The sequence below is a fragment of the Mus caroli genome, chromosome 2 (genome assembly GCF_900094665.2).
Source record: "Mus caroli chromosome 2, CAROLI_EIJ_v1.1, whole genome shotgun sequence".
In the NCBI taxonomy this organism is placed as follows: Eukaryota; Metazoa; Chordata; class Mammalia; order Rodentia; family Muridae; genus Mus; species Mus caroli.
This window is the reverse complement of record NC_034571.1, coordinates 159,218,244-159,241,820: the sequence shown is the minus strand read 5'-3', so window position 1 is coordinate 159,241,820 and position 23,577 is coordinate 159,218,244. Positions and strand designations below refer to the sequence as shown.

The 23,577-nt window shown below is 51.5% G+C and overlaps 1 protein-coding gene across 2 annotated transcripts in view; it reads left to right on the top strand.

Moving 5' to 3' along the window:
• Window positions 1–12,884, top strand: part of B4galt5 (beta-1,4-galactosyltransferase 5) — a 48,278-nt gene extending 35,394 nt beyond the window's left edge. For both annotated transcript variants that reach the window (XM_021152230.2, XM_021152240.2), the window contains exons 3-9: window positions 4,540–4,653; window positions 6,233–6,357; window positions 7,322–7,438; window positions 8,120–8,307; window positions 8,827–8,949; window positions 11,666–11,767; window positions 12,292–12,884. In XM_021152230.2, the coding sequence (XP_021007889.1) occupies window positions 4,540–4,653; window positions 6,233–6,357; window positions 7,322–7,438; window positions 8,120–8,307; window positions 8,827–8,949; window positions 11,666–11,767; window positions 12,292–12,439 (917 nt within the window). In that variant the 3' untranslated portion in view covers window positions 12,440–12,884. The remainder of the gene's footprint in view (window positions 1–4,539; window positions 4,654–6,232; window positions 6,358–7,321; window positions 7,439–8,119; window positions 8,308–8,826; window positions 8,950–11,665; window positions 11,768–12,291) is intronic.
• Window positions 12,885–23,577: the final 10,693 nt, after the last annotated feature.

The following is a 23,577-nucleotide window of genomic DNA, read 5'->3' as shown; positions in this document are numbered from 1 at the left end:
TTTCTTTCTTTCTTTCTTTCTTTCTTTCTTTCTTTCTTTCTTTCTTTCTTTCTTGTGTTTGAGTTATTTTTCAAGATAGGGTTTCTCTGTGTGACACTGGATTTCCTGGAACTTGCTCTGTAGACCAGGGTGGCCTCTGCCTCTGAGTGCTGGGATTTTTATTCTGAACTCAGTGTTATCTTTTAAAATATGGCTTTTTGTTCGTTTTGTTTTTGAGACAACATCCCTCTATGTAGACCAGACTGTCTTTGAATTCACAGAAATCCACCTGCTTCTGCTTCCCAAGTGCTGGGATTAAAGGTGTTCACCATTACACCCTGCTATTGTGGGGGCGTTTGGGGGACCTGCTCCTAACAAAAGGTTTAATAATAAAGATGCAGAAATGTTTGTACAGTATGAGGCTCCCGGCCTTTTGCTGGGCAGACTCAGCTATAGTCCACCTTTGCCCGACTGCCCTGCTGCTGCTGTGGCCCTGCCCTGTTGCTCTGTCACTCCACCTTCCTCCTCCTTTCCTGTCCCTGAGCCTGTGCCCTCTGGCCTGCTCGCTCCATCTCCCCCAGCCTTCCTCCCTGCCTCTGTCCCAGCCCAGCCACCAGTTCTTTATTCTCCAGAATAAATTCTCTAGTCTAGCCCAGTCAGCAGGACAATGCGTCCGACTCTTTGGGTTGCCCTTGGGCCTTGAGGGCTATGACCTTCAGCAACTGGCTTTTTTTTTTTTTTAAGAATTATTTATTTTATATGAGTACACTGTCACTGTCTTCAGACACATCAGAGGAGGGCATCGGATCCCATCACAGATGGTGGTGAGCCACCATGTGGTTGCTGGGACTTGAACTCAGGACCTCTGGAAGAGCAGTTGGTGCTCTTAACTGCTGAGCCATCTCTCCAGCCCCCAGCAGCTTGCTTTTTAACATGATAATCTCAGAGAATCATCTTTGGGCTGGTGAGGAAGGACAGGCCTTTACACAGAGAGCTGGTGGTGGGCCACAGAGGCAAGACCAAGCAGTCGACCAGCACTTAGCTCTGCCAGGACTTAGCCCAGCACTTAACAATTGAAACACAGGGACGCACCGTCATGCAGCATGGGAGGAGGTCGTCCTAGCACTCAGCCTCAATTTTGAGGGGCTGGGGCGGGGTATGCGAATGCCATGGAGGGAGCATGGACATTGACTCTCTCCTCCCACTAAGTGGGTCCCAGGAGTCGAACTCAGATCACTCAGATCGTCATGCTTGGTGGCGAGCGCATTCACCCTCCTAACCACCGCACTGCTCTCAGCCGCACTCCTTCTTTCAAGGTTCATTCACTCTTCATTTCTTTAGAGAGCTTACATGTGTGTGGGAGCCCACACAGGCCAGAAAGAGTGTCAGGTCCCTTTAAACTAAAGTTACAGGAGGGTGGGGACTGAGCTTGGGAGAGTGTCAAGCACTTAACTGCTGAACCCTCTCTCCAACTTCATTTCTTTTTAAAGAGAAATAACATAGCTCTCAATCATCTAAAATAATACCAGTTACATCGAAGTACCAACCTGAAATGCTCGTCTCTGTGACAAAGCCCCAATTCTACCCCCAGCACCAGGGCTGAAAGAAATGCTGCCCTCCTGTTGAGTACACAGGTTGGTGTGCAAAGGCATAACCCATGGGCTGGGTGGGCTGGGTGGGCTGGAGAGCTGCTGCAGTGGAGGGCGCCACCAGCTGCTCTTGTGGTGCTCAGCCCTGCAGGCCGGCCCTGTCCTGGAGGGAGTCTGCTGCTTGGTGCTTTTGTTGAGCCTTGGAGGAAGATGCCAGAGCCTTTTCCCGTGTGGCAATATCAGCCCCCTGGGGAAGAGTCCTCTGCTGATGTGCTCCTAAATCCCACTCACGTGATGGGAACAGCGTGTACGTGCGTGGTGTGCTTGGTGTGTGCGCATGCGTTTACAGAGGGAAAGATGCAAAATCTTAAGAATAAGAAGATCACAGAGGGAAATTAGGTTGGGAAGTACGGATGAAGGGCTGAGAATGCTACAACAGGGGAGCCTCGCTGTCCAGTGTCCCCAGAGTCCCTCAAAGCTCAAGAATGGCCAATGTCCCAAACTTTTAGCTAGGCGTCAGGAGTTCACATAATGAGTTTGAGGACCAACCTGGAATACAAGATCTGGGAAAGCCAAAACTGGCAAAGCAGCCTGGTACCCAGAGCCTTGTCCCCAGCCTGACGAGGACCTGGAGCCCTGAGAACCTCCCACATGTGAAGCTGTCCCCTCGATGAGGGCGTGTGCTCTCTTATGCTCTGTGCCTGGCTGCTTCATTCAGGACTGTGGTTATGGCTGAGGGCTGGGACAGATGTCTCTGGGGAATCTTATCTTACAAGATCCAGTGGAACACCTGAAGATGACAGTAGGGATGGACACTGAGCCACAGTACCCTGCCAGGACACACTGCCATGTGATCTCGTGTCTACACCCTGACAACCATTCTAACAAGGAGAAACAGACCAGTGAGCATTCCAGAAACAGAGAACATTGAGTTTCCAGGCTTGAAAGATCCACTGAATGGCCATAGGGTTGGAAGTAGATTCCCAGCAAGGCTGAATGTTCCTGAACAGGGAGCAAGTTCTCTGCTTTCAGAGAGAAGCGACTGTTTGAATGGTGCCACTGTTTTGAGGCCTCTGGCAGCTGTAGGGAAGTCACCTGCAGTGTATCGCTCAAGCACCATGAACCATGTGAGAACAGACGCTCTCACATACATTAGGTTTCAAAATCACGTATTTCTCCCCCTCCACTTTTTTCCATACAGGGTTTCTCTATGTTGTCCTGGCTGTCCTGGAACTTGCATTGTAGATCAGGCTGGCCTTGAACTCAGAGATCCTCCTGCCTCCCAAGTGCTAAGATTAAAGTCATGTGCCACCACTACCAGGTTCCTCCACCTCTTTTTTTTGTTGTTGTTTTGTTGTTTTTTACTTTTCTTAATGTTAATTTTGTGTATTTGAGTGTTTTTCCTTGCATGTGTGTCTGTGCGCCATGTTCCTGCTGGTATCTGAATGAACAAAAGAAATAAAAAGGAGGGCTGGTGAGATGGCTCAGTGGGTAAGAGCACCCGACAGCTCTTCCGAAGGTCCAGAGTTCAAATCCCAGCAACCACATGGTGGCTCACAACCATCCGCAACAAGATCTGACTTTCTCTTCTGGAATGTCTGAAGACAGCTACAGTGTACTTACATATATTAATAAAATAAATCTTTAAAAAAAAAAGAAATAAAAAGGAAAGGAAAGGACATAACTGCTCCTAGGATAGTGGAGGAGAAAGTTTATTATAGATAGGTGGGCAAGCATAGCCAGAGGCAGACACATCCGGGAGAATCCAGAGTGGCCCTGACCCTGAGCCATGTGGCGGGAAGGGAAGAGGAAGAGGGGAGCCAAGTACAGCAGCCAGGAGGCCAAAGGTACAAAAGGAGAATCACACAGTGTCTGGGTTATATGGGGAAGAGTAGCTCAGGCCCTGGGCTGCAGAGTTCAGGGAGGAGGGTGGGGTGTTGCCAGCCTTACCCTGTATCAGGTAGGGACTGAGGGATGCTGGGAGAACCTGGAGGCCAGGTCCTCTATAGTATGTTTAATAGGCACCTCAGCCTCTTGTTCAAGGTTTGAAACTTAATGGCATCCATAGAGAGAGGCAAGAAGGGGACATTGGATCCCTGAGACTGGAGTTACAGATGGTGTGAGCTGTGGGTGCTGGGAACTGAATTTGAGTCTTCTGTAGGAGCAGCCAGTGCTCTAACCATTGGGCTGTCTCTCTATTCCCCCTCCCCCTTGGGAAGCCGTTGGAGCTCCTGCTTCAGAGTGAGTGAGAAGAAACTATAACTTTCAAAAATGAGGTTGAGTCTTGCATATGGGGTGAAGGCTGTCCTGAGGCACTGCTGAGGGAGGGGCCTGGGGAGTGCTGTCTCAGCAGGAAGTACTCACCCTTCTCTGGGAGGCAGTGCAGAGGGCGGGAACAACGCTGAACCAGGAGCAATTCTGTGTAAAACCAAAGTAGCAGAAGATGAGAATGGTTCCAAAAAGAAACACCCCAGTACCACCTTCCACACACCTCAGCAAGCCATGCTCAGGGCATCTTCAGATCCACACTGAACACTAACTAAGGTCCAGTTACGACAAGTAACTGGGAGACTGCAGGACACGAAGGTGCAAGGCATGGAGGCAGGGGAAAGGAGCCACGGTGTGGCTCTCGGTGAGCCAGAGAGCGAGCATCCATCCAGGAGGTGGCCAGAAGCAGGCAGAGGGCTGCTGTGCTTGCCTGTGAATGAGTGCAGGCGCCAAGGCTGCTGCTCCGGGGTTGGCAGTGCTGAGTCCCACCAGCTGTAAACTGAGTATCAGAAGCCCGGGGTGCCAATTTAAGCGGGAAGGAAGCCATTGCAGCCGTCTCCTCTGGTTCCTTCTTGTGGATGGCTTCATAGTTTTAGCTCCAGTGCTGAACCACCTGCTTCCACCAGCCACAGAGCGCTTCTGAGGGGCTGGAGGAACCACCACACAAGTGCCCATCCACGCTGCCTTTCTCTTCCCTCCCTAGATTATCCTCTGGACTTGAACCACAGTGAAGCCTTTCCCCCAACCACGACCTTTCTTCCTGAAGATTTCACCTACTTTGCCAACCACCCTTGCCCAGAGAGGCTCCCTTCCATGAGTAAGTAGCTCTAACTTGCCTCCTCTGCTCCCAGCAGGTTTCTGTTACCCTGGGAGGGAGAGAGTGACCAGCGGGCCTCCCTGCCTCTTTGGATAATGAAATGACTCCCTGTTCTGGGAGTCAGAGCTGTAAGAATTCCTTATGACCCAGCTCCTCTCTGCTAAACCCGTTGTTGCTGCCCCATATGCTTGGTGGTTCTGTGTTCTGTCCCGTGTAATGACCCTCATAACATGTCCTAAGGAAAGATCTGGGCATTGACTGTGTCACTGCAGCATCACTGGTTCTAAGAGTAAGAGGTTTAATGCAGGAGCACTCTGTCCCCACCTCCCTCCTGTCACTCTTGTTTTCACTTGTTCTGGCCCACCAGGCTCACCCTCACTTCCCTCCCACCATGCTTACGACTGAATAGTTGCTACAAGTTCTTTTCTTTTTCTTAGTATTTTAGTTAGATTTTCATTATTCTCTGAGTACACGTGCTCTGCCTTCATGTTGTGTCTGCACCGCCCGTGATGGAGCTTGAGGTGGTAAGCCTCCATATGGGTTCTGGGAACTGAACTTAGGTCCTTTGCAACAAGCGCTTTTAGCCACTGAGCCATCCATCCAGCCCTAGAAGCTATTTTCTTAACAATATACTGGATTTTAAAAAAAAAAAAATTAGGGCTGGAGAGATGGCTCAGTGGTTAGGAGCACTGACTACTCTTCCAGGGGTCCTGGTTCAATTCCCAGCAACCACACGGTGGCTCACAACCATCTGTAATGGGATCTGATGCCCTCTTCTGGTGTGTCTGAAGACAGCAGCAGTGTTCTTACATTAAAAAAGTAATAATAATAAATCTTTTAAAAAAAGATTAAGCCGGGTGTGGTGGTGCACGCCTTTAATCCCAGCACTCGGGAGGCAGAGGCAGGCGGATTTCTGAGTTCGAGGCCAGCCTGGGCTACAGAGTGAGTTCCAGGACAGCCACGACTACACAGAGAAACCCTGTCTCGAAAAACCAAAAAGAAAAAAAAAAAAAGATTAAAGCCATGCCTTTAAAAATCCCAGTGATAGTACTCCTAGCTATCTTGAATTCACCGTGTAGAGCAGGCTGGCCTGGAACTCACAAAGATCCTCCTGCCTCTTACTTCCCAAGTGCTGGGATTAAAGCCCCCGCACCTGGCTTCCCTAGCACTGATTGTCGCGGTGTCATGGTTTTGGGGCTTTGAGTGTGACCACCTTGAGTGAGAATCCGCACTCGCTGGTAGGGGAGGAGAGGCAGGCGGCCCACTGTGCTTACGCTGGAGCTGATGAGTCAAATGTGCTGCTTCCGTCCCTCTGATGAATTCTGCTGCCACTTAGGAGGCTTTCCAGAGGGCCAGCAGTTTATTGAGAAATGAAATAGGAGCTCCCTGCAGCAGGGAGGGTCTTGAGAAAGAGCTGCCTCTCTCAGTTTCAGCGTCTTCATTTCTTTCTCCACCTTGGCAGAAGCAGGTCTCCAAGGTGTTGTCCCTTCGGTATGCTTCCCTGCCAGATGGTAGTGACACACTAAAGAGTGATGAGCTGGCTGCTGGGAAATGCTAATTGCTTCTCCTCCCTCTGCAGAGGGCCCGATAGATATAAACATGAGTGAGATCGGAATGGACGATATTCACGAGCTGTTCTCCAGAGACCCGGCCATTAAGCTTGGAGGGCACTGGAAGCCTGCAGACTGTGTGCCGCGGTGGAAGGTGGGTATGAGTCAGACCTGGGTGCTGAGAACCCATCTGGGATTGCCGGGGTGCGAGAACTATGACGTCAGGGAGCTTGTACCCTACCTCTCATTCTTTTTTTTTTTTTTTTTTTTTTGGTTTTTCGAGACAGGGTTTCTCTGTATAGCCCTGGCTGTCCTGGAACTCACTTTGTAGACCAGGCTGGCCTCGAACTCAGAAATCTGCCTGCCTCTGCCTCCCAAGTGCTGGGATTAAAGGCGTGCGCCACCACACCCGGCTCCCTACCTCTCATTCTTGAGAAATGGTTTCATCACAGGACTGCTGTAGTCATAGAGATTGGCAACACCCTGATGCAGTCTAGGGGCACTGAACCCCTTTGTTCCCAGGCAGCCTTATTTGCAGGAGGGAGGGCCAGTAGGTCAGCTGACACATTTGTGGACTGTGCATCTGCAGAGCAGGGCTTCCTGCCTGGCCTCCCAGCTTCCTAGAGGATACGTGAACTGCAATGCAGGTCTCTAGCTAGATGCTTAGGCCTCTGCAGGATGGCTGTATCGGGAAAGAGACAGCAGCTTATGGCTGTTCTATGAGCAAGTGTTTAATAAAGTGCTTGTGCGTTGCTGGCCCTGTGAAGGGAGGGAAGGGTCTTGACATGAGCCAGGGATAAGCTTAGTGCAGTGGCAGAAGTGTCCCCAGATGCAGTGTGAAGTGAGCTGTGTGCAGCTTTGGAGAGCTTTGAGCCTTGGTGTTTGCACACCTCTGGAGGGACTGGGTCACCATGGTTCTGTGGAACTCCTAGAGCTGCATTCTGGACAGGATCCAGGTAGCTCCAGGGTGGCCTTGCCTGCACAGGTCAGCGTTAAAGGATGCCTGGGGCAAGAAGAGGAGCCTCGTAGCATTCCCCAAGGGTTGCACATCCAGGGGTTCACAACTTTGTAGCGATGCAGAGCCAGCTGATGGCTCCCTTCCCTGTGATCTCCTGCAGGTGGCTATCCTCATCCCCTTTCGGAACCGCCATGAGCACCTCCCGGTCCTCCTGAGACACCTGCTCCCCATGCTTCAGCGCCAGCGCCTGCAGTTCGCCTTCTATGTGATCGAGCAAGTGAGTGCTCCGTGGTTCCTTTCTCTTTCTTCTGAAATGGTGCATGTGACACTGTCTTCAGGTGAGCTGAGCCCTCCCACATCAATCGTTAATCAAGAAAGCACTCTTCAGAGCCACCCCCAGGCCAGTCTCAAGGAGCTGTTTTCTCAGCTGTGTCAGGTTGACAAAAACCAATCAGCACATTCCTGTGCCTCTCCTGAGTATGTGTTCTGGTACTGGCTGGGTAAGTGAAGGCTAATGTGCAGCCCAACTAGGCCGTAACTAGTGTAAACTAGTCTCCCCGTCACAGAATCCATAATCCTCAGACATGTGTCCCTGGAGGGCTCAGTGGCTGTGTGGAGGGAGCTTTAGAACAGACATGCTGAGATGACCAGAAGGGCCCGCCCTCTTTGATGTTCATGAAGTAGGTGGCCCCCTGGAGGGCACAGTGAAGGCAGTGTGGGCATGTAGGCTGGAGACTTGAGTGCCTGGCCTGCCCCTGTATAACCTGTGGCTGCTGCAGTGCTCTCTGAAGGAACAAGGCACAACCACAACCCAGCAGGCTCCCTGATGACGGTGGGCTGAGCAGCTCTGCCCAGACTCTGTGGGCCCTCAGGTCTTTCTGTGCGGCTCCTAGGAGCCCTTTTGGTGTGCAGAGAAGGCAGTCAGGGTCTTCACTTAAGGAACACATTGTTCTTTCAGGTTGGCACCCAGCCCTTTAACCGAGCCATGCTTTTCAACGTTGGTTTTCAAGAAGCCATGAAGGACTTGGATTGGGACTGTCTGATCTTCCATGACGTTGATCACATACCTGAGAGTGACCGAAACTACTATGGCTGCGGGCAGATGCCCAGGCACTTTGCAACCAAGCTGGACAAGTACATGTACCTGTGCGTGCTCTTCCTCCTCCTCCTCTTCCTCCTAAGCCCGGGCTAAGCTGATGAGTGGCTTGCAGTGTGGTCCTTTGTGCAGAGCTCAGCAGGGAGCAGGCATGGGACCAGGTGTCACCATTTTGCTCACTGTGGAAAGTGGGTCATTGTGTCTGTGGGGTGTGAAGTGGGTTATATTGTGACTGTGGGGGTGTGAAGTGGAAAGTGGATTGTATTGTGACTGTGGGGTATGAAGTGCCGTGAAGTGGGTTATATTGTGACTGGGGTGTGAAGTGGTCAGGTAGTAACAGCCCGAGGTTAGAGTAACTGAACTCTGATTGGGACCTTGGTTGGACATTGAGTGAGTTCTGTGCTGTCATTCATTGTGCAATGAGCTTGTTGCAAACCAGTTAACCTAGGGTGGTCCTCTTGCCTGACTGGGTGAACCTCTAAGTCCCATCCCCAGCCTTGCAGGAAAACAAAACCAAGTTTCTGAGGAGCTCGGCTCCAGCTCTCTAACCCAGCGGCTCTCCTTTCCAGGCTGCCCTACACAGAGTTTTTTGGTGGTGTGAGCGGCCTGACTGTAGAACAGTTTCGGAAAATCAATGGCTTTCCTAATGCTTTCTGGGGCTGGGGCGGAGAAGATGACGACTTGTGGAACAGGTATACACCCGCGTCACCCCCTGCACCACCCCACCCTCACCTCCTGAAGCGCCCCCACCCCAACACCACCCAGTCTCACAGACCAAGAGCCACACGGTCACTTAGCACCCTTGCAGCCACATTGGAAAAAGCTCACAGGATAACGTCTCCGCATGCAGTCGGTGTCAGGCTGAGGGTCTGTCCTGCCCTGCACCTTTGCGTGCTCCTGCCCGGCTTTTCCCTGTGAGCAGCCAGCGGCCGCACAGCCTTCCTGGACTGAGTCCTAGGGCTGCCTGCCTTAGTTTCTTCCATGATGGAGATGACTATTGAGAGTCAGACGAGTGAGTATCTGTAGTTTGTTTAAAAATATACAGCTAGAGCTGTATAGACAACAGAAACCCTTCTAAAGCAACGAAAATATATTTTCTACGTCTCATTAAGGCAACCCTTTGACATGAAAAAATAAACTTAAAATAACAGCTTAACACCTTTTGCATACTAATGAGCATGGGGCCTGGGGAAGTGACTCAGCAGTTAAGAACACACAAGGCTTCCCCAGAGCGCCTAAGTTTGCTTAAGGCCAGAGAATTGGCTTAGAGAGCTTGCTACTCTTGCCCAGGACTTGGGTTCAATTCCCAGCACCCACATGGCGGCTCACAACAGTAAATTATAACTTCAGTTCCAAGGGACCCTTTGCCTACTTCTGACCTCCAAGGGCACCAGGCTTGCACAGAGTGCCTGTACACGTATGCAGACAAAACACTCGTATACATAAGGTTTTCTTAGACTATAATTTCAGCTCCTAGGAGGCTGTGGAGGAGAGTTCTGCGAGGTCAAAGCCAGCCTAGGCTGCCTAGTCAGACTCTTGCACCATAGAGCAGGGGAGGGAAGTATGCTTACTGGAAAATTCATAAGAATAGAAATCAGTTTCCCCAGTCTGCACACCCCAAAACAGCATCATTACCATTTCAGTGTGTCTTTAAAACATGGCGAATGAGTCACGCCAGATGTCTTTGTCAGTTTCTCAGACCTGTAGTGGCGGCGTATCAGTCCCAGGGTGAGTATCCCTGCTGGGATCCTGTGTGGAATACCATCTGACATTTACATGCCTTCCTACTGGCATGGTCAGTGTTCTCATGTGTGCGGGCTGTGACTAAGCAGGCCGTTTCACTTGCACTGGGCCTTGGGAAAGATCCTAGAGGTGAAGTTGGTCAGAATGCAGTGTGTTAAGGCTCTTGGGCCTTGTTGACAACTTTTCCCCATGTTCCCTGTGGCTCTCTGTGCTACGTGGCCACATTGATGGGACCTCCCTCCCCAAGCTGAGGGTGGACTGCTTGGTGACCTGCTCAGGTGTGGCCCTGCAGTGTTGGGGATCTTTCAGTGGACCTGGAATTCATTGATTCAGCCAGCCTGGCTAGCACTGAACTCCAGGCAGAGAGCTGCCCGGCCCTCTCTCCTCCGCCCAGTGCTGGGGTTATAGACACAGCACTGGGCCAGCTTTTATATGGCTTCTTGGAGATCCAAACCCAAGACCTCCATCTTGCAAGCTTGGCACTTATCACCTGAGCTATCTTCCCAGCCCCTCAGACAGAAAGGAATGCTAGTGAGTCCTCTGCTGAGCATCCCATGCCGGGGGTGCCATCCTCTGTTCACATGGGCAGCATTTCTCCAGATTAACTAAATGTTTACTGTGATATACAGTCAAAACCACATTATGACAGGTGTGGCTCAGGGATGGAACATTTTCCTAGCATGGACTAGCCCTGACTACTCTATCTCTCCCTCCATCCCTCTCTTAAAAACTGAGAGAAAACCTGGAGATAGCTCAGTTGTTAAAATACTGACTTTGATCTCTGAAACCATGTTTCTTGTTTGTTTAAAGGCACTGAGAGTGGTGGCTCTATCAGTTACTTTTCTGTTGCTGTGATAGAACACTAAGACCAAGGCGACTTCTAGAATGTATGAATGTATCGGGGCCTAGGGCTGCAGAGGATTAGAGTCATCATGGCCGGGAGGCAGCAGGCATGTAGCTGGAGTAGGCTGCTAAGAGCACACATCTGCCACCTCGAACATGAAGTGGAGAGACCCAACTGGAAATGGCTGTAAACTCTCAAAGCCCACTTCCAGTGACTGGCTTCTTCCAGCAAGGCCACATCTTTTAAGCCTCCCCAAACAGCACTGCCAGCTGGGGATCAAGTGTTCAAATATTAAAGGCTGTAGGTACATTTGTCACAATACCACCACAGTAGCACATGACTATAATCCCAGCCCTTGGGAGGCAGAGGCAGGAGGATATCTGTGAGTTCCAGGTCAGGCAGATCTATTCTATATAGGGAGTCGTAGCTACACACACAGTGAGACCCTGTCTCAAAAAAGTTGTTGGTCTCAGTAGCACACACCTGTAATCCCAGCAATGGAAGTGGAGACCTCAACCCCTCCGGCTGTCCACCTATGTGATGAACTCTGGGCCAGTGAGGGACCTTGTCTCCAACAAGAAAAGTCACATGGTGCCTGAAGAGTGACATGCGAGGTTGTCTCCTCCTTCACAAGCACATCCATGTGCATGCGTGCACACGCACGCGCACCCACCCATGAAATGTTAAGTAACCATCAGCTAGCTCAGCAAGCTGCCGCAGAAGGCGCGCGGACATCGTTGCTGGAGAGCTCGGGAGGTGTCTTAAAGCTTACTAGTCTCTGGGTCTCCGCGGCTCACTGTTGTTCCTTTGGTTTTGGACAGGGTACAAAATGCAGGCTATTCTGTGAGCCGGCCAGAAGGGGACACAGGAAAATACAAGTCCATTCCTCACCACCATCGAGGAGAGGTCCAGTTTCTTGGCAGGTTGGTGCTGTTTATTGGTCCTCAGGGTGGCTGGTAGCCGATTTCTCCCCTCAGCTTTCTCAGCCAGGCCCATTCTGTCGCTTTTGTCATTTGCGGCCGTGTCTCCGCTTGGCTTGGCCTCCAGCTCTCCATCCTCCTGCTGTTGACCCCTCACTGCTGAAATTGCTGCCTGCACCAGCTCTGCCCCAGTGTGTGGTGGGCACCGTGGGTGTGCATCTGTCCTGATGAGCCAGGGTAGACATTTTAGGTGACCATTGGTGAGATAGAGTTGAGGTCACCTTCTGCTAACCCCTGCGCTGTAAAGATACCTACAAGGGAGTGGTGGGCTCTAAGCCTGACTTCTCTCTGCCCCTCTGTAATCTCCGGAGCTTCCCCAGCTCTGACCTGGGATTCATCTCTGGAGCCTCCGTTTCCTTGGGCCTCAGAGGCATTAGATGAGATGCTGGAAGACTGGTCCAGGCATCTGCCCTGGACTTGTAAAGCTGGGCGTCAGCTCTCATCCCTCTCTGTCCTCGACTCCCCAGGTACGCTCTGCTGAGGAAGTCAAAGGAGCGGCAAGGACTGGATGGCCTCAACAACCTGAACTACTCTGCGAATGTCACATACGACGCCTTGTATAAAAACATAACTGTCAACTTGACACCCGAGCTGGCTCAGGTGACTGAGTACTGAGATGCGAAGAGAAGCCGCACTCGCCTACCCACCGCTCCCTTGGACGGGCTGTGACCCGCCATCCTGGGGGTCAACACAGGAGGACAGAAGAGAGTGGAGCACAGGACCATAGGGTTCCAGAAAACTGTCACAGAGCACACGCACAAAGGCCTTCGCTGTAGGGCCCAACAGGGACAGGAGACTTGAGGACACCTGTCATCAGCACTGGCGTCTATTCCACAAGACAGATGTCTGCCCTGCCACTCCCTTCCATCCCTCCCCAGGTCCTGTCTCAGCTGCAACCCATAGAACTGCAGGGCCAGGCTAGGTGCCCCTTGGATAGATGGATGGCCAAGCCCACAGGTCAGCCCCCTGGCCTGAAGGCCCGTCTCTGCATCTCTCCAGTTCTCTTTGGTTTTCATTTGGCTTAGTTTAGGGGGTTTGGTTTTGTTTTGTTTCTTGGTTTTTTTTTTTTTTGTTTTTTGTTTTTTGTTGTTTTTGGTTTGTTTGTGGGGTTTTTTTGGTTTTTTTTTTTTTTTTTTTTAAGAAAAATTTTCTGCTTTGGGTCCCCAGGGACTGAGGACAGAGGGGAGGGATTTGGTGTGATAGACACATAACAGTCACTTCTTGAAGAAGTGCAGTTGTAAATAAGCCATGTAAAATGCCTTTTTAAAGTTTAATTTTATAGCTGGCTCCACATCAAAGTGAGGGCCTCTTATGTTAGATCACCTTGGGTGGCAAACACCCCAATTCCCACACAGTTGAGTGTCATCTCCCAAGTCCCTGTCATCTAGGAAGGAAGTGGATGCAGGGTGGAACAAAGAACCTCCGGTCACTGCAGCCCCTCTTCTCTGCTCTGCCCCTCCTTTCCTGTCCCCTCCCCCCAAGGACTTCCTCATGGAGACTCAGTCCCTAAGCTGGAACTGCTATTAGGGACCCAGTGCTCTCCCCTCTTACAGACCCAGTGGAGCCAGCCGGGATGTGCAGGGGAGGGGAGACAAAGGCCCAGGGCACAGGCTTATCACTCCAGTGTATGGATGGCAGGAGCTAGAGACCAGGAGATATGAGGCCAGTGTGAGCTGTGTCACAAGTTCCAGGTCAGCCTGTGTGTGTAGCACAGTCCAGCTCCCTACACCTCCTCACACACACAGTGGCTGCTGGGTGACTGTTCCCTTTTTTCTTTGGAACTTGGCCACAGTTTCTCTGGGCTGTGCCTGCATGACCAGCTAGCTTCAGTGATTTCTCCGTTGCCCTCTTTAGTTTCTAGGAAGCCACTGTGCTGTGCTAAGAAGCAGTTGGTTAGGAGGGGCTCAGCCCAGGAGCAGGTGGCCCTGGGGTGCATGTCATCCAGGGGCCAGTCAGCCCAGCAGTCTCCCCTGCTTCCTGACATGAGTTCCTAAAGTGCACTGAAAAGGGCACCTCCTTCCTGTGTCTGCCTCCACTGCACCCTCAGTCCCTAAAGCAGGGATCCTGTGTGTGGTGAGGAACGCTCTCTTCTGGCCTCAAGCTCTTTGCCTCTTTGCCTTCAGCACCCTTGATGTTCATGGTTTACATGGGTGGGGGTGGGATGTAGATATGTGGGGGTGGGGTTTTGCATCACACAGTTGGTTCTGAGGACAGATGATCCCCACAGACTGTGGGAGTGATTGGCCAGGCCTTGTTTTTTTCTTGTTTTTTGTTCTTTTTGTAGACTAGTGTGGTATCTAGGGAACAGATGGCACTGCAAAGTGCTTCCCGCTCATATGAGAGAGCAGGTGCCTGCCCTTGAGAGCTGGTGAGCCGCGTCATCTGTTTGCACTGGGCAAGGAGCTGCACCGCTGCATTGACTTGCCTTTGTCTTACGGTACACACAGCAATAAAGACTGGGTTCCGCCCGGTCTCCACCCTCCCTCCGACTCCCTTGGTTAGTTTCACAGTGCTGGCAATGAAACCTGTGGCCCACCATGCTAGGCGAGATCTGTGCCACAGAGTCACGGCCCCGCCCTCTCTCCCTCATTCTTCTGTTTCCACACCAAAGGCCAGGAGTGCTTCACTGTGCTGGAGCCATGGTGTCCTTTGGAGGGACTTCCAGGGAGGGACAACGGTGCACGCGGCATGTGTCCTGGCTGAAGTGCTGCAATCTCACACTAGCCACAGGGTACTGTTTTGAGCCAAAGGCTGATACTTGATTGAAGAGGGAAAATGCAGATTTGGGGACAAAGGTCTTTTTACTGCTCAAGTAGGGTCGCTTCTGTTCTGTTGCAATCATGTCCAAGTTTGTTTTTAGTGTGGACTCTTTGTGGGCACTGTCGGTCATTGGCCACCCAGTCATGTACCGAGTGGGCAGTGTCACAGCCAAAGCTACCACTGGGCCACAGTGTAGGTCATTGCTTGAAAAAAATGACGGTGACAATGGAGTGTGACCTTGGTGTACTGTGGCAGCCCAGATGACTCAGTGCTACAGACGAGTGACCCTTAGACGACCTGCCTCAACTGCCTGCCTTGTGTGTGTGTGTGTGTGTGTGCAAGGCCCCTCCCTCCACAGCGGTTCTTTGGGGGAGGGGGTATTTGCAAAACTTTAATTTTGCTAAAATGGGGGACTCTGTCAGGGGACTCTGTCATCGCTTCCCTTCCTCAGAGGACAGCACAGAGCCGCGGCGTACACACTGACGTACCCACCACCGATGGATTGAGGCAACTGACGCAGCCAGCTTAGCCCAGCATTACTGTCTCTGTTGTGAGCTTGCTCTTTGTTTTAAAAGGTGCCAGGGGTACATTTTTGCACTGAAACCTAAAGATGTTTTAAAAACACTTTTCACAGAAATAGTCCTTGTCATTACATTGTTCACTCATGTGTTTGTACATTTTTGTATGTTAATTTATGAATGATTTTTTCAGTAAAAAAATACATATTCAATAACCAAACCTTGGTAGTCGTCTCTCTGTCTAGCTGCCCCTCAGGGAGGTTTCCCTTCCTCTGTAGAACACCACACACTGGCAACACCGGGGAATGAAGATTCGGTTCCAGAACATTCTCGGTGGGCAGTCCTGGGTTACTTTCTGCCAGATTCTGCTCATGTTGTAATCACAAACTGTTATGAATTGAAGGCTTGACATTCCCGGTGTGTGTGCATTTTGACTTATTTTCCCATCTCGTAGCCCAGGCTGGCCCCCAACTTGTTCTGTGTGTGTATTTGAGGATGGTCGTGAACTTCTGGTAGCTATGTACCACCAAGCTCGGTTTGTGTGGTGCTGGGATTAGCGTCCAGGCCTCCGTGCTTGTTCGCCAGCTCTCATCAACAGAGCCCCAGCTCTGCTGTCTTGTCTGTCTGTCCGTCCTCCTTCCCTCCCTTCCTTCCACAGTTGAAGGCCAGAAGAGAGCTCTTGCTCACCTGGAACTAGAGTTAATGAGCCACCATGTTGGTGGTTGGAATTGAATTCAGATTCTCCTTCGCTAGAGCAGTCCATGCTCATAGCCACCGAGCTCTCTCTCCACCCACCCCCACCTCCTCATCCCCCCAGTATTCTCTTTACCTGAATCTAGTCACTGCCAATAAAAGAAGGGACCACTCTCAGTCCATAGAACGTTCTGGGAAAGAAGGCTGCTGGCTGGTCCTTACTTGGTCAAAGTGGAAGCCATGTGGGGTAGAACTGGAGAACCGGGAGAGGGAAGATGTATGCTCACGGCACCAAGATGCAGGCAAAACTCAGCAGGACCTGTGGGACCGGGAAGGAGGCTGGGCACGTACTAAGAAAGATGGAGTTGGGGATGTATATGGTGGGGTTTCACAGTTTCTAGGGATGTTGCCCACTGGGGGCAAGAGTGAAGAGCAAAGATGTCAGGGTGGTAAGGCGTGATGGAAGAAGAGGCCAGGGTGGGACCCCAGGCCTGGGGGTGGGGTGGGGAAGTCCTTGAGAGCTACTGTCTTCCTCGATTTGTGTGGTACCATCTTCTGTATTGTGTTTAAGGGGCTGGAGACCACCAAGCAAATATAGGAGATGGGAAGTTGTAATCTGGTGAGGGCATTAGGGAAAAAGAGCCATCTTGGCCTGGCAGATCAGTTCCTGGGGGAGGGGGGAGGAGGTGCTGAGAACAGGACTCAGAGGGTAGAGGTTACAGAGGACAAGATGCTTGGGTCTGGGTGGGGTCTGTGGGACAGACAGCAGGAAACATGGAGCTGTGCTGCACCCCTGAAGAAGTGCGGCTGCAGGGGACACAGGGAAAGTTGGGCATTCTCAAGAATCATTGAGTACAGTTAAAAAGTGACATCGGATGAAGGATGGAAAATGGAGATGGGCAGTGGGTATCACAGGTACTGCGATCCAAGGAAGGTGGCAGGAAGAACCAGGGGTGCTGGCCCTGGGGAGCTAGCTGAGCACAGCAGAGGAGGTCTCAACGCCAGTGGGAGGGGAGTCACCCTCCTGATAGATGTGACAGTCTGTGACAGGCACCTCACCCAGCAGAATGACCTTCACCTGGGAATGTCCCCCAGTGAGAAAGTGTCTGGGGGCCCTGTTTGTACAGAGCATGCTGTGAAGATGTCTCCATCCTCGGAGTCACCTTCTCCGGAGGAATGCATCTCATCTCAATGGTTCACTCAGCCTTCACCCGAGTCTCCTGTGGGACCCAGGGTGGGGCCTTGTTGTGGGTGTTTGACAGCCTTTGCCACTAAGTGCCAACCTGAAACGTCACTACACTTGAATGACTCAGATGGGAGCTAAGGAGGCTGCTTTGAGGTCAGAAAGTGAGCTGTGACGTATTGCCCGCCCCGGGGAACTTCTGAAACCCTACCAGGGGCTACCTGGCTGCTCTTCGTTGTGGGTACTTAAAAGCTTTGCCAGGCATAGCCTAAACGTAATTTATTCTAAAAGCAATAAATGAGTTTTTGTTTGTGCAGGGGGTGGGAGGTGGACCCCCCCCCAATAGTTTGCCTACATATTTGCATGTGGCAGAATAAATTTAGGATGTGTAAAATGCCCTGTGACTGGTCCATTGTCTTAGGATTCTACAGCTGCTTTCTGTAGGGCCAAGTGTCACCTTCCCCTGAGAGTCCTGTGTGAACACCAGGCTAGGGCACCACTCTCCCCCCTCTCTGCTTCATTTTGCTTCTCACACGGTTAGGAACAAACCGCTGAGAGGCCTACTAACACGTCAAAGCATAGTCTGGCCACCAGGTTCTCCCAGCATCCCCCAGCTCCTACTTGATACTGGGTCCTCCTGGCCGGCATACCCTATACTTCTCCAGCCAGGGGTTGGCCTTCTCTTCCTTTAGCATCCCTGATTCCTACATTAGCTATACATTTTGGTTACTTGATCCTTTTTGCCCTTTGAGATTAAAGGCTTGCGCCACCACTGCCTGGCACAAATCCTTCTTTAAGCTGACTTTTATCAGGTACTTTGTCCAAGCAATGAGGCAAGTGATGTTCTTAAAAATGCTTATTTAAAAGCATTTAGACTGGGGCAGTGGTGGTGCACCCCTTTAATTGCAGCACTCGGGAGGCAGAGGCAGGCGGATTTCTGAGTTCCAGACCAGCCTGGTTTTACAGAGTGAGTTCCAGGACAGAGAGGGCTACCCAGGAAACCCTGTCTCCAAAACCAAACCAAACTAACACAAAAATGAGAGAGAGAGAGAGAGAGAGAGAGAGAGAGAGAGAGAGAGAGACTGTTCAGACCATCCTCAGCTACATACATAGCAAATTCAAGGTCAGCCCAAGGAGGTTTGAAGCGGGCAGAGGCAGCTGCTCAAAGTTCCCAGTGTGCTCAGGCCCACATCCCAGGCACTTGGGATATTGAGCAGGAAGGCTGGTGGTTCAAGGCTTGACTGTGTCAATGAATGAATGAGTTCAAAAGACCGTGTGTGTGTGTGTGGGGGGGGGGAGTGTAGCTCAGTGTGAGGCACTAGGTTCAAAATTAACAGAGGTCTAGAAGAAATAGTAAGGACAACAGGTGTGTGAAGGGACAGATGTGGACCAGAGTGGCAGAGGAGGGAAGGCAGGAGAGGGAGGCAGACAGCAGACAGGTAGGGGCTCTTGCAGGCCCACATGGGCCATGGCTAGAGGCTAGAGCCCACTGCAGGTCTTGGGAGACTTCGAGCCTTGGAGAGGAACGAATGACAGCTCATGCCTTAGAGCAGCCCAGAGCGGTCAGTGGGGCAGTGGGAAAGGCACCAGCATGGAACTGCACCCTGGGAAGCCTGTAGCCCCGCCCAGCCAGGAGATGATGGGTGATAGAGACCTCTGGGAGTGAAGGGGAGCTACAGAGTTGACTCCCTGGTGACGGAGAACCCCTGGAGCTGTCAGCATGGGAAGCAGCTCTCAGCCGGAGAGCATGGCCCTGTCTGAGACTGGGTCTCTCCACAGGGACAGTCCTGTCTTGTCATGAGATCTCCAGAGGCCATCCCCTTCTGCATGGGACAGCTCAAAAAGGCCACTCAGTGCCCTTGGCCAGTGCGCTTGCCATGTTTTGGTCTTCTGCTCTTCGTATTTGCCAGGGGGTGCTGCATGTCTGCCCTGCTGTGTCTCCTGGTATACCCATGGGCTGATGGGTATTAGAGCATGTGATGACCCCGCCCTTTGGTTACTCAGTCTCCCTAACACAGCTCACCCCTCACAAAGATCTCCAACTGCAGCAGGGCTAGGAATGTAACGATCAGAAAGACCGAATGGCAGGATGATGGGACAAAGGCCTGAGCCTCCCACAGACCGATGCCTGGTGTAACCCTGGGGTTCATCAGAGCACCCTTCTGCAGCCACGCCCCGCTGGTCACAGGGAGCTTCGGACTTCCCTGTCACCTCAGCACCCTCACTTGAGCAATGACAAAGGTGACTCAGTGGACATTTTGTCACTCAGTGATGGCGTTCAGTGGCCAGCGGGTCCCTGACCTGCACTCCCGCTCCTCATACCTAGGTTCAGTCATGAATTTCTCATACACTCCCCCGTACACGCTCAGTATTCCCTCTCTGCACACACACACACACACACACACACCCCAGTCAGTCATCACTGACGTAGCTGAGCAGGGGTCAAAGCTGAGTCAGAGGAAGATAACGTGAGTCGCTCTGCCATGCTGGGAGGCAGGACCTGACCCCTGGCCTTCCGTGAGTTGGCGCTCTCCTTCCTTCCTGTGTTCTCAGACGCTACTCATCAGGCTTGGTGTCTGCACCCACTACTTACATTGGTTAATTTTTATGTCAGCTTGACACAAGCTAAAGCCACTTGCAAGGGGGAAACATAATTGAGACAATGCCTCCATCACTGGGCCTATGGGCCTTCTCTTGTCTTTCTTTGTTTCTTTGTTTCTGTTTGTTTGCTTGCTTTCTTCCTTCCTTCCTTTCTTTCTTCCTTCCTTCCTNTAGACAGTGTTATTCTATGGACAGCTGTCTATCCTATAGACAGTGTTATTCTATAGACAGCTGTTTATCCTATAGACAGTGGCACCGAAGAAGATTCTTTCTTCCTTTCTTTCTTTTTTTTTTTTTGAAGTGGTCAATTGTAGTGTTCACTGTGATGGTCAGCCATCGTGGTCAGTGTGGTGATCACTTATAACGGTCACAGTGGTCACTGATGTGGCTAGTTGCAATGTTTACTACAGGTAACAGCAGTAAACACTATAGCTCACCACCACAGTGACCACTGTGACTGACCATTACAGTGGCCACTACAACCGATCACCATAGCGACAGCTTGAGTCGATGGCTACAGCTATTACATCACCACCACAGTGACCACTAAAAGCTGACATTACATCTGACCACCACATGTCCACTATGGCTGATCACCACAGCGACCCCGACAACTGACATCCAAAGCGGCTGCTACAGCTGACTACAGTGCTAACAACTACAGCGGACCACCATGATAACCTTCACAGCTGGAAATCTAAGTGACCGTTAGAGCTGGCTGTAATAGTGACCGCCATTCCAATAAACACTATAACCGCCCACCAGAGTGGCTGAGACAGCTGACCACATGGAATACTGTGGTTGACCATAACCGTGACCACCAGAGCTGACTCCTAAACAATAACATCATACCTGCCCACCACTGACCATGACGAGTGACCATATTACACTGAGCACCTATGACTGACCATCACAGTGACCCCGACAACTGACCTTCATGGTGACTGCTGTCGCTGACTGTTACCACTGATCACAATAGTGACTGCCTGAGCTGATTAGGGCCATGATAGCAGGTCCTCGGAGCTGACCATCACAGCAAATACCACACCTGACTTTGCAGGTGACCACTCCCAGACCAGACATCCTTTATTCCCAGGAGGGACTGGTCCATTCTCAAACCACATTAGGGGAGACCACTGAGCTCAAGAGACACGTGGCATGGCTCAAGCCGTTCAGCCAGTGTGATGTGGCCCTCACAGCTGCCCAGTGGCCTTTGGTAGCCAAGTGACCGCGTCCCTGCCTGTCCCCTCCCCCCCCCGGAACCCTCCCCCCAACTCTGGGGAAACATGATGCTCTGAGATTTTTCATCTTTTCTCTTTCCCAGCAACCACCCTGCCTCAGGGAGCTGCTTCCAGCTGGTGCTGTGTTGTGTCCCACTGTCATGTGTCACCGCCCCCTCACCCCCAATTCTTCCAGCTGCTTGTCATGGGCTTCTGTCTTCAAACTGCTCTGCTTGCTGACTGACTGCTCAAGGCTTTTTGGCCAACAGCTGTGTGTAGCGTGTGAGCTAATCTCCCCAGAGCAGGCCAACTAGGTGGGGCCTTGACTCTTGCCCTTTCGTTTACCAGGAAAAACTTGTCCTCAGAACCTTGAACAGCTAACTCACCAGGGAGCTGCCCTAGGCAGAATGGTAATAAGAACTGCCACCCAGGTGAGTCATGCTATGAAAGCCGTCAGGCGTTGGGAGAAGTCATCTGGGGACAGAGATCCGACCTTGCAGGAAAGTTTCTAATGGAACATCAAGCCCCCACCTTTTTCTGGCGGCAGCGCTACGCGGTGAGGAGCCCATGTTTGTACGTCATCCAAGGGTCTTCAGAGGCAAGAAGACAGCCACAGCTGTGGCCCACTGCAAATGAGGACTTGTGCTCATCAAGGTGAATGGACGTCCCCTGGAGATGATGGAGCCTCACACACTGTGGTACAAGTTACTGGAGCCTGTCTTGCTTCTGGGCAAGGAGCGATTTGCTGGCGTTAATTAATATCCGGGTCCGTGTGAAGGGTGGTGGTCATGTGGCCCAAATTTATGCTAGCCAACAGTCCATCTCAAAAGCCCTGATGGCTTAATACCAAAAATATGTGGATGAAGCCTCTAAGAAGGAGATCAAAGATGTCCTCATTCAGTACGATCGCACCCTGCTTGTAGCGGACCCGAATCCAAAAAGTGTGCAGGTCCTGGTGCCCGTGCCTGATACCAGAAATCCTACCGATAAGCCCACCTCAAGGATCAGGGTTTACCTTTGTAATAAAAATCCTAGGATTTAAAAAGGAGAAAGAGAGAGAGAGAGAGAGAGAGAGAGAGAGAGAGAGAGAGAGAGAGAGAAGAAAGAGGGCAAAGGTCTTGAGGCAGATCCTGCACCAGCACATATGAGGGGCAGGCGCAAGGGGGCAGGAGCATCTGCCTCAGAGCTAAGGAAGGGTGATGGGCTAAGGAAATAAATGGGAAAAACCTCCTTCAGGCCGTGCAGCGATCCCAGAGTGTGCCCAGTGTAGGGTAGGACATGGGCAAAATGTAAGCTGGCACAGCTTTGACTCTAGGTGCCACGCCTTGCCGGGTGGTTGCTGCAGGCTTGCTTTGTCTGGCTGAGACTCCTGCTGTTGGTGGATCCTCTCTGCCTGTGATCTCTCAACAATATTAGGATACGGTTATGATGGGCTCTGTGTGAGAAAAGAGACATGCCACAGGCCTGAATTAGCAGACCATGGTTGCTCTAACATCCTGCCACGAATGGTGGAGCCTCCCAAGACCCTCAAACGCCAACAGTTTGGCGCAGGGCTGAGGCCAGTCTTGCATTTGGGACTGGCGCCACCTGGCGGCCGCAGAAGACATTGCTGCAATCTGGAGGGCACGGGAGCGCGATTGATTCGTGGCGATGTTAAGAGCAGGTTTGGCCGTTTTTACATGGGTTCTGGGATTACACTCAATTTGTCAGGCTAGCATGGCGAGTCCCCTATCTGATAAGCCATTTCACCAACCCAATCTTGCCCTTGATGTAAAGCCTCTCACCTGGGCCCGAAACTCAAGCGAGGTGAGCCTGGATGGCCAGCATGGGATTATTGATGCACACCACCACAAGGGTGGCTTTTCTCACGTGTGCCAGGAACTGAACTCAGGGCTCTGTGCTTCTGTGCTGAGTGAGCCGTCTCCCCAGCTCCCTCTCTTCTGAGATCGGTGCACATGTCACAGATGTCACTTTAGCACCCTCGGGTGCCTCCAATTCCCTATGTCAGCTGAGTGCTGGCATCACAGGTGTGGTCTCTGCCGTGCTGTGCCGCAGGATCACCAAGTGCACACGGTTCCTAGCTTCTGCCCTGACCCATCTCCTGTTGGTGAACAGCTCCCTGGGGACACTGCTGTTCCTGATGTCGCCATTGTCCCCTCAGGCAGCACACAGAACAGTGACTGCCGAACAGTAGGAGCCCTGCAAAAGTTTGTTCTGTACTTGGGTAAATGACAGTGCAGTGGTGTGAGGAGGCCGATTCCTCCCTTACACCATGGACCCTACTCCACTCCTAATAAACAGGTGGTCTCTGTGAGCCTTACTGTCATAAGCGTTGTTCCCACCTGGCATGGTGGTGCACGCCTTTAATTCCAGCACTTGGGAGACAGAGGCAGGTGGATTTTTGAATTCAAGGCCAGCCTGGTCTACAGAGTGAGTTTCAGGACAGCCAGGGCTATACAGAGAAACCCTGTCTTTTTTTTTTTTCTACAAATCTTTTTTTTTTAATATTTTTATTAGGTATTTTCCTCAATTACATTTCCAATGCTATCCCAAAAGTCCCCCATACCCTACCCCCCACTCCTCTACCCCCCTACTCTCACTTTTTGGCCCTGGCTTTCCCCTGTACTGGGGCATATAAAGTTTGCATGTCCAATGGGCCTCTCTTTCCAGTGATGGCCGATTAGGCCATCTTTTGATACATATGCAGCTAGAGTCAAGAGCTCCGGGGTATTGGTTAGTTCATAATGTTGTTCCACCTATAGGGTTGCAGATCCCTTC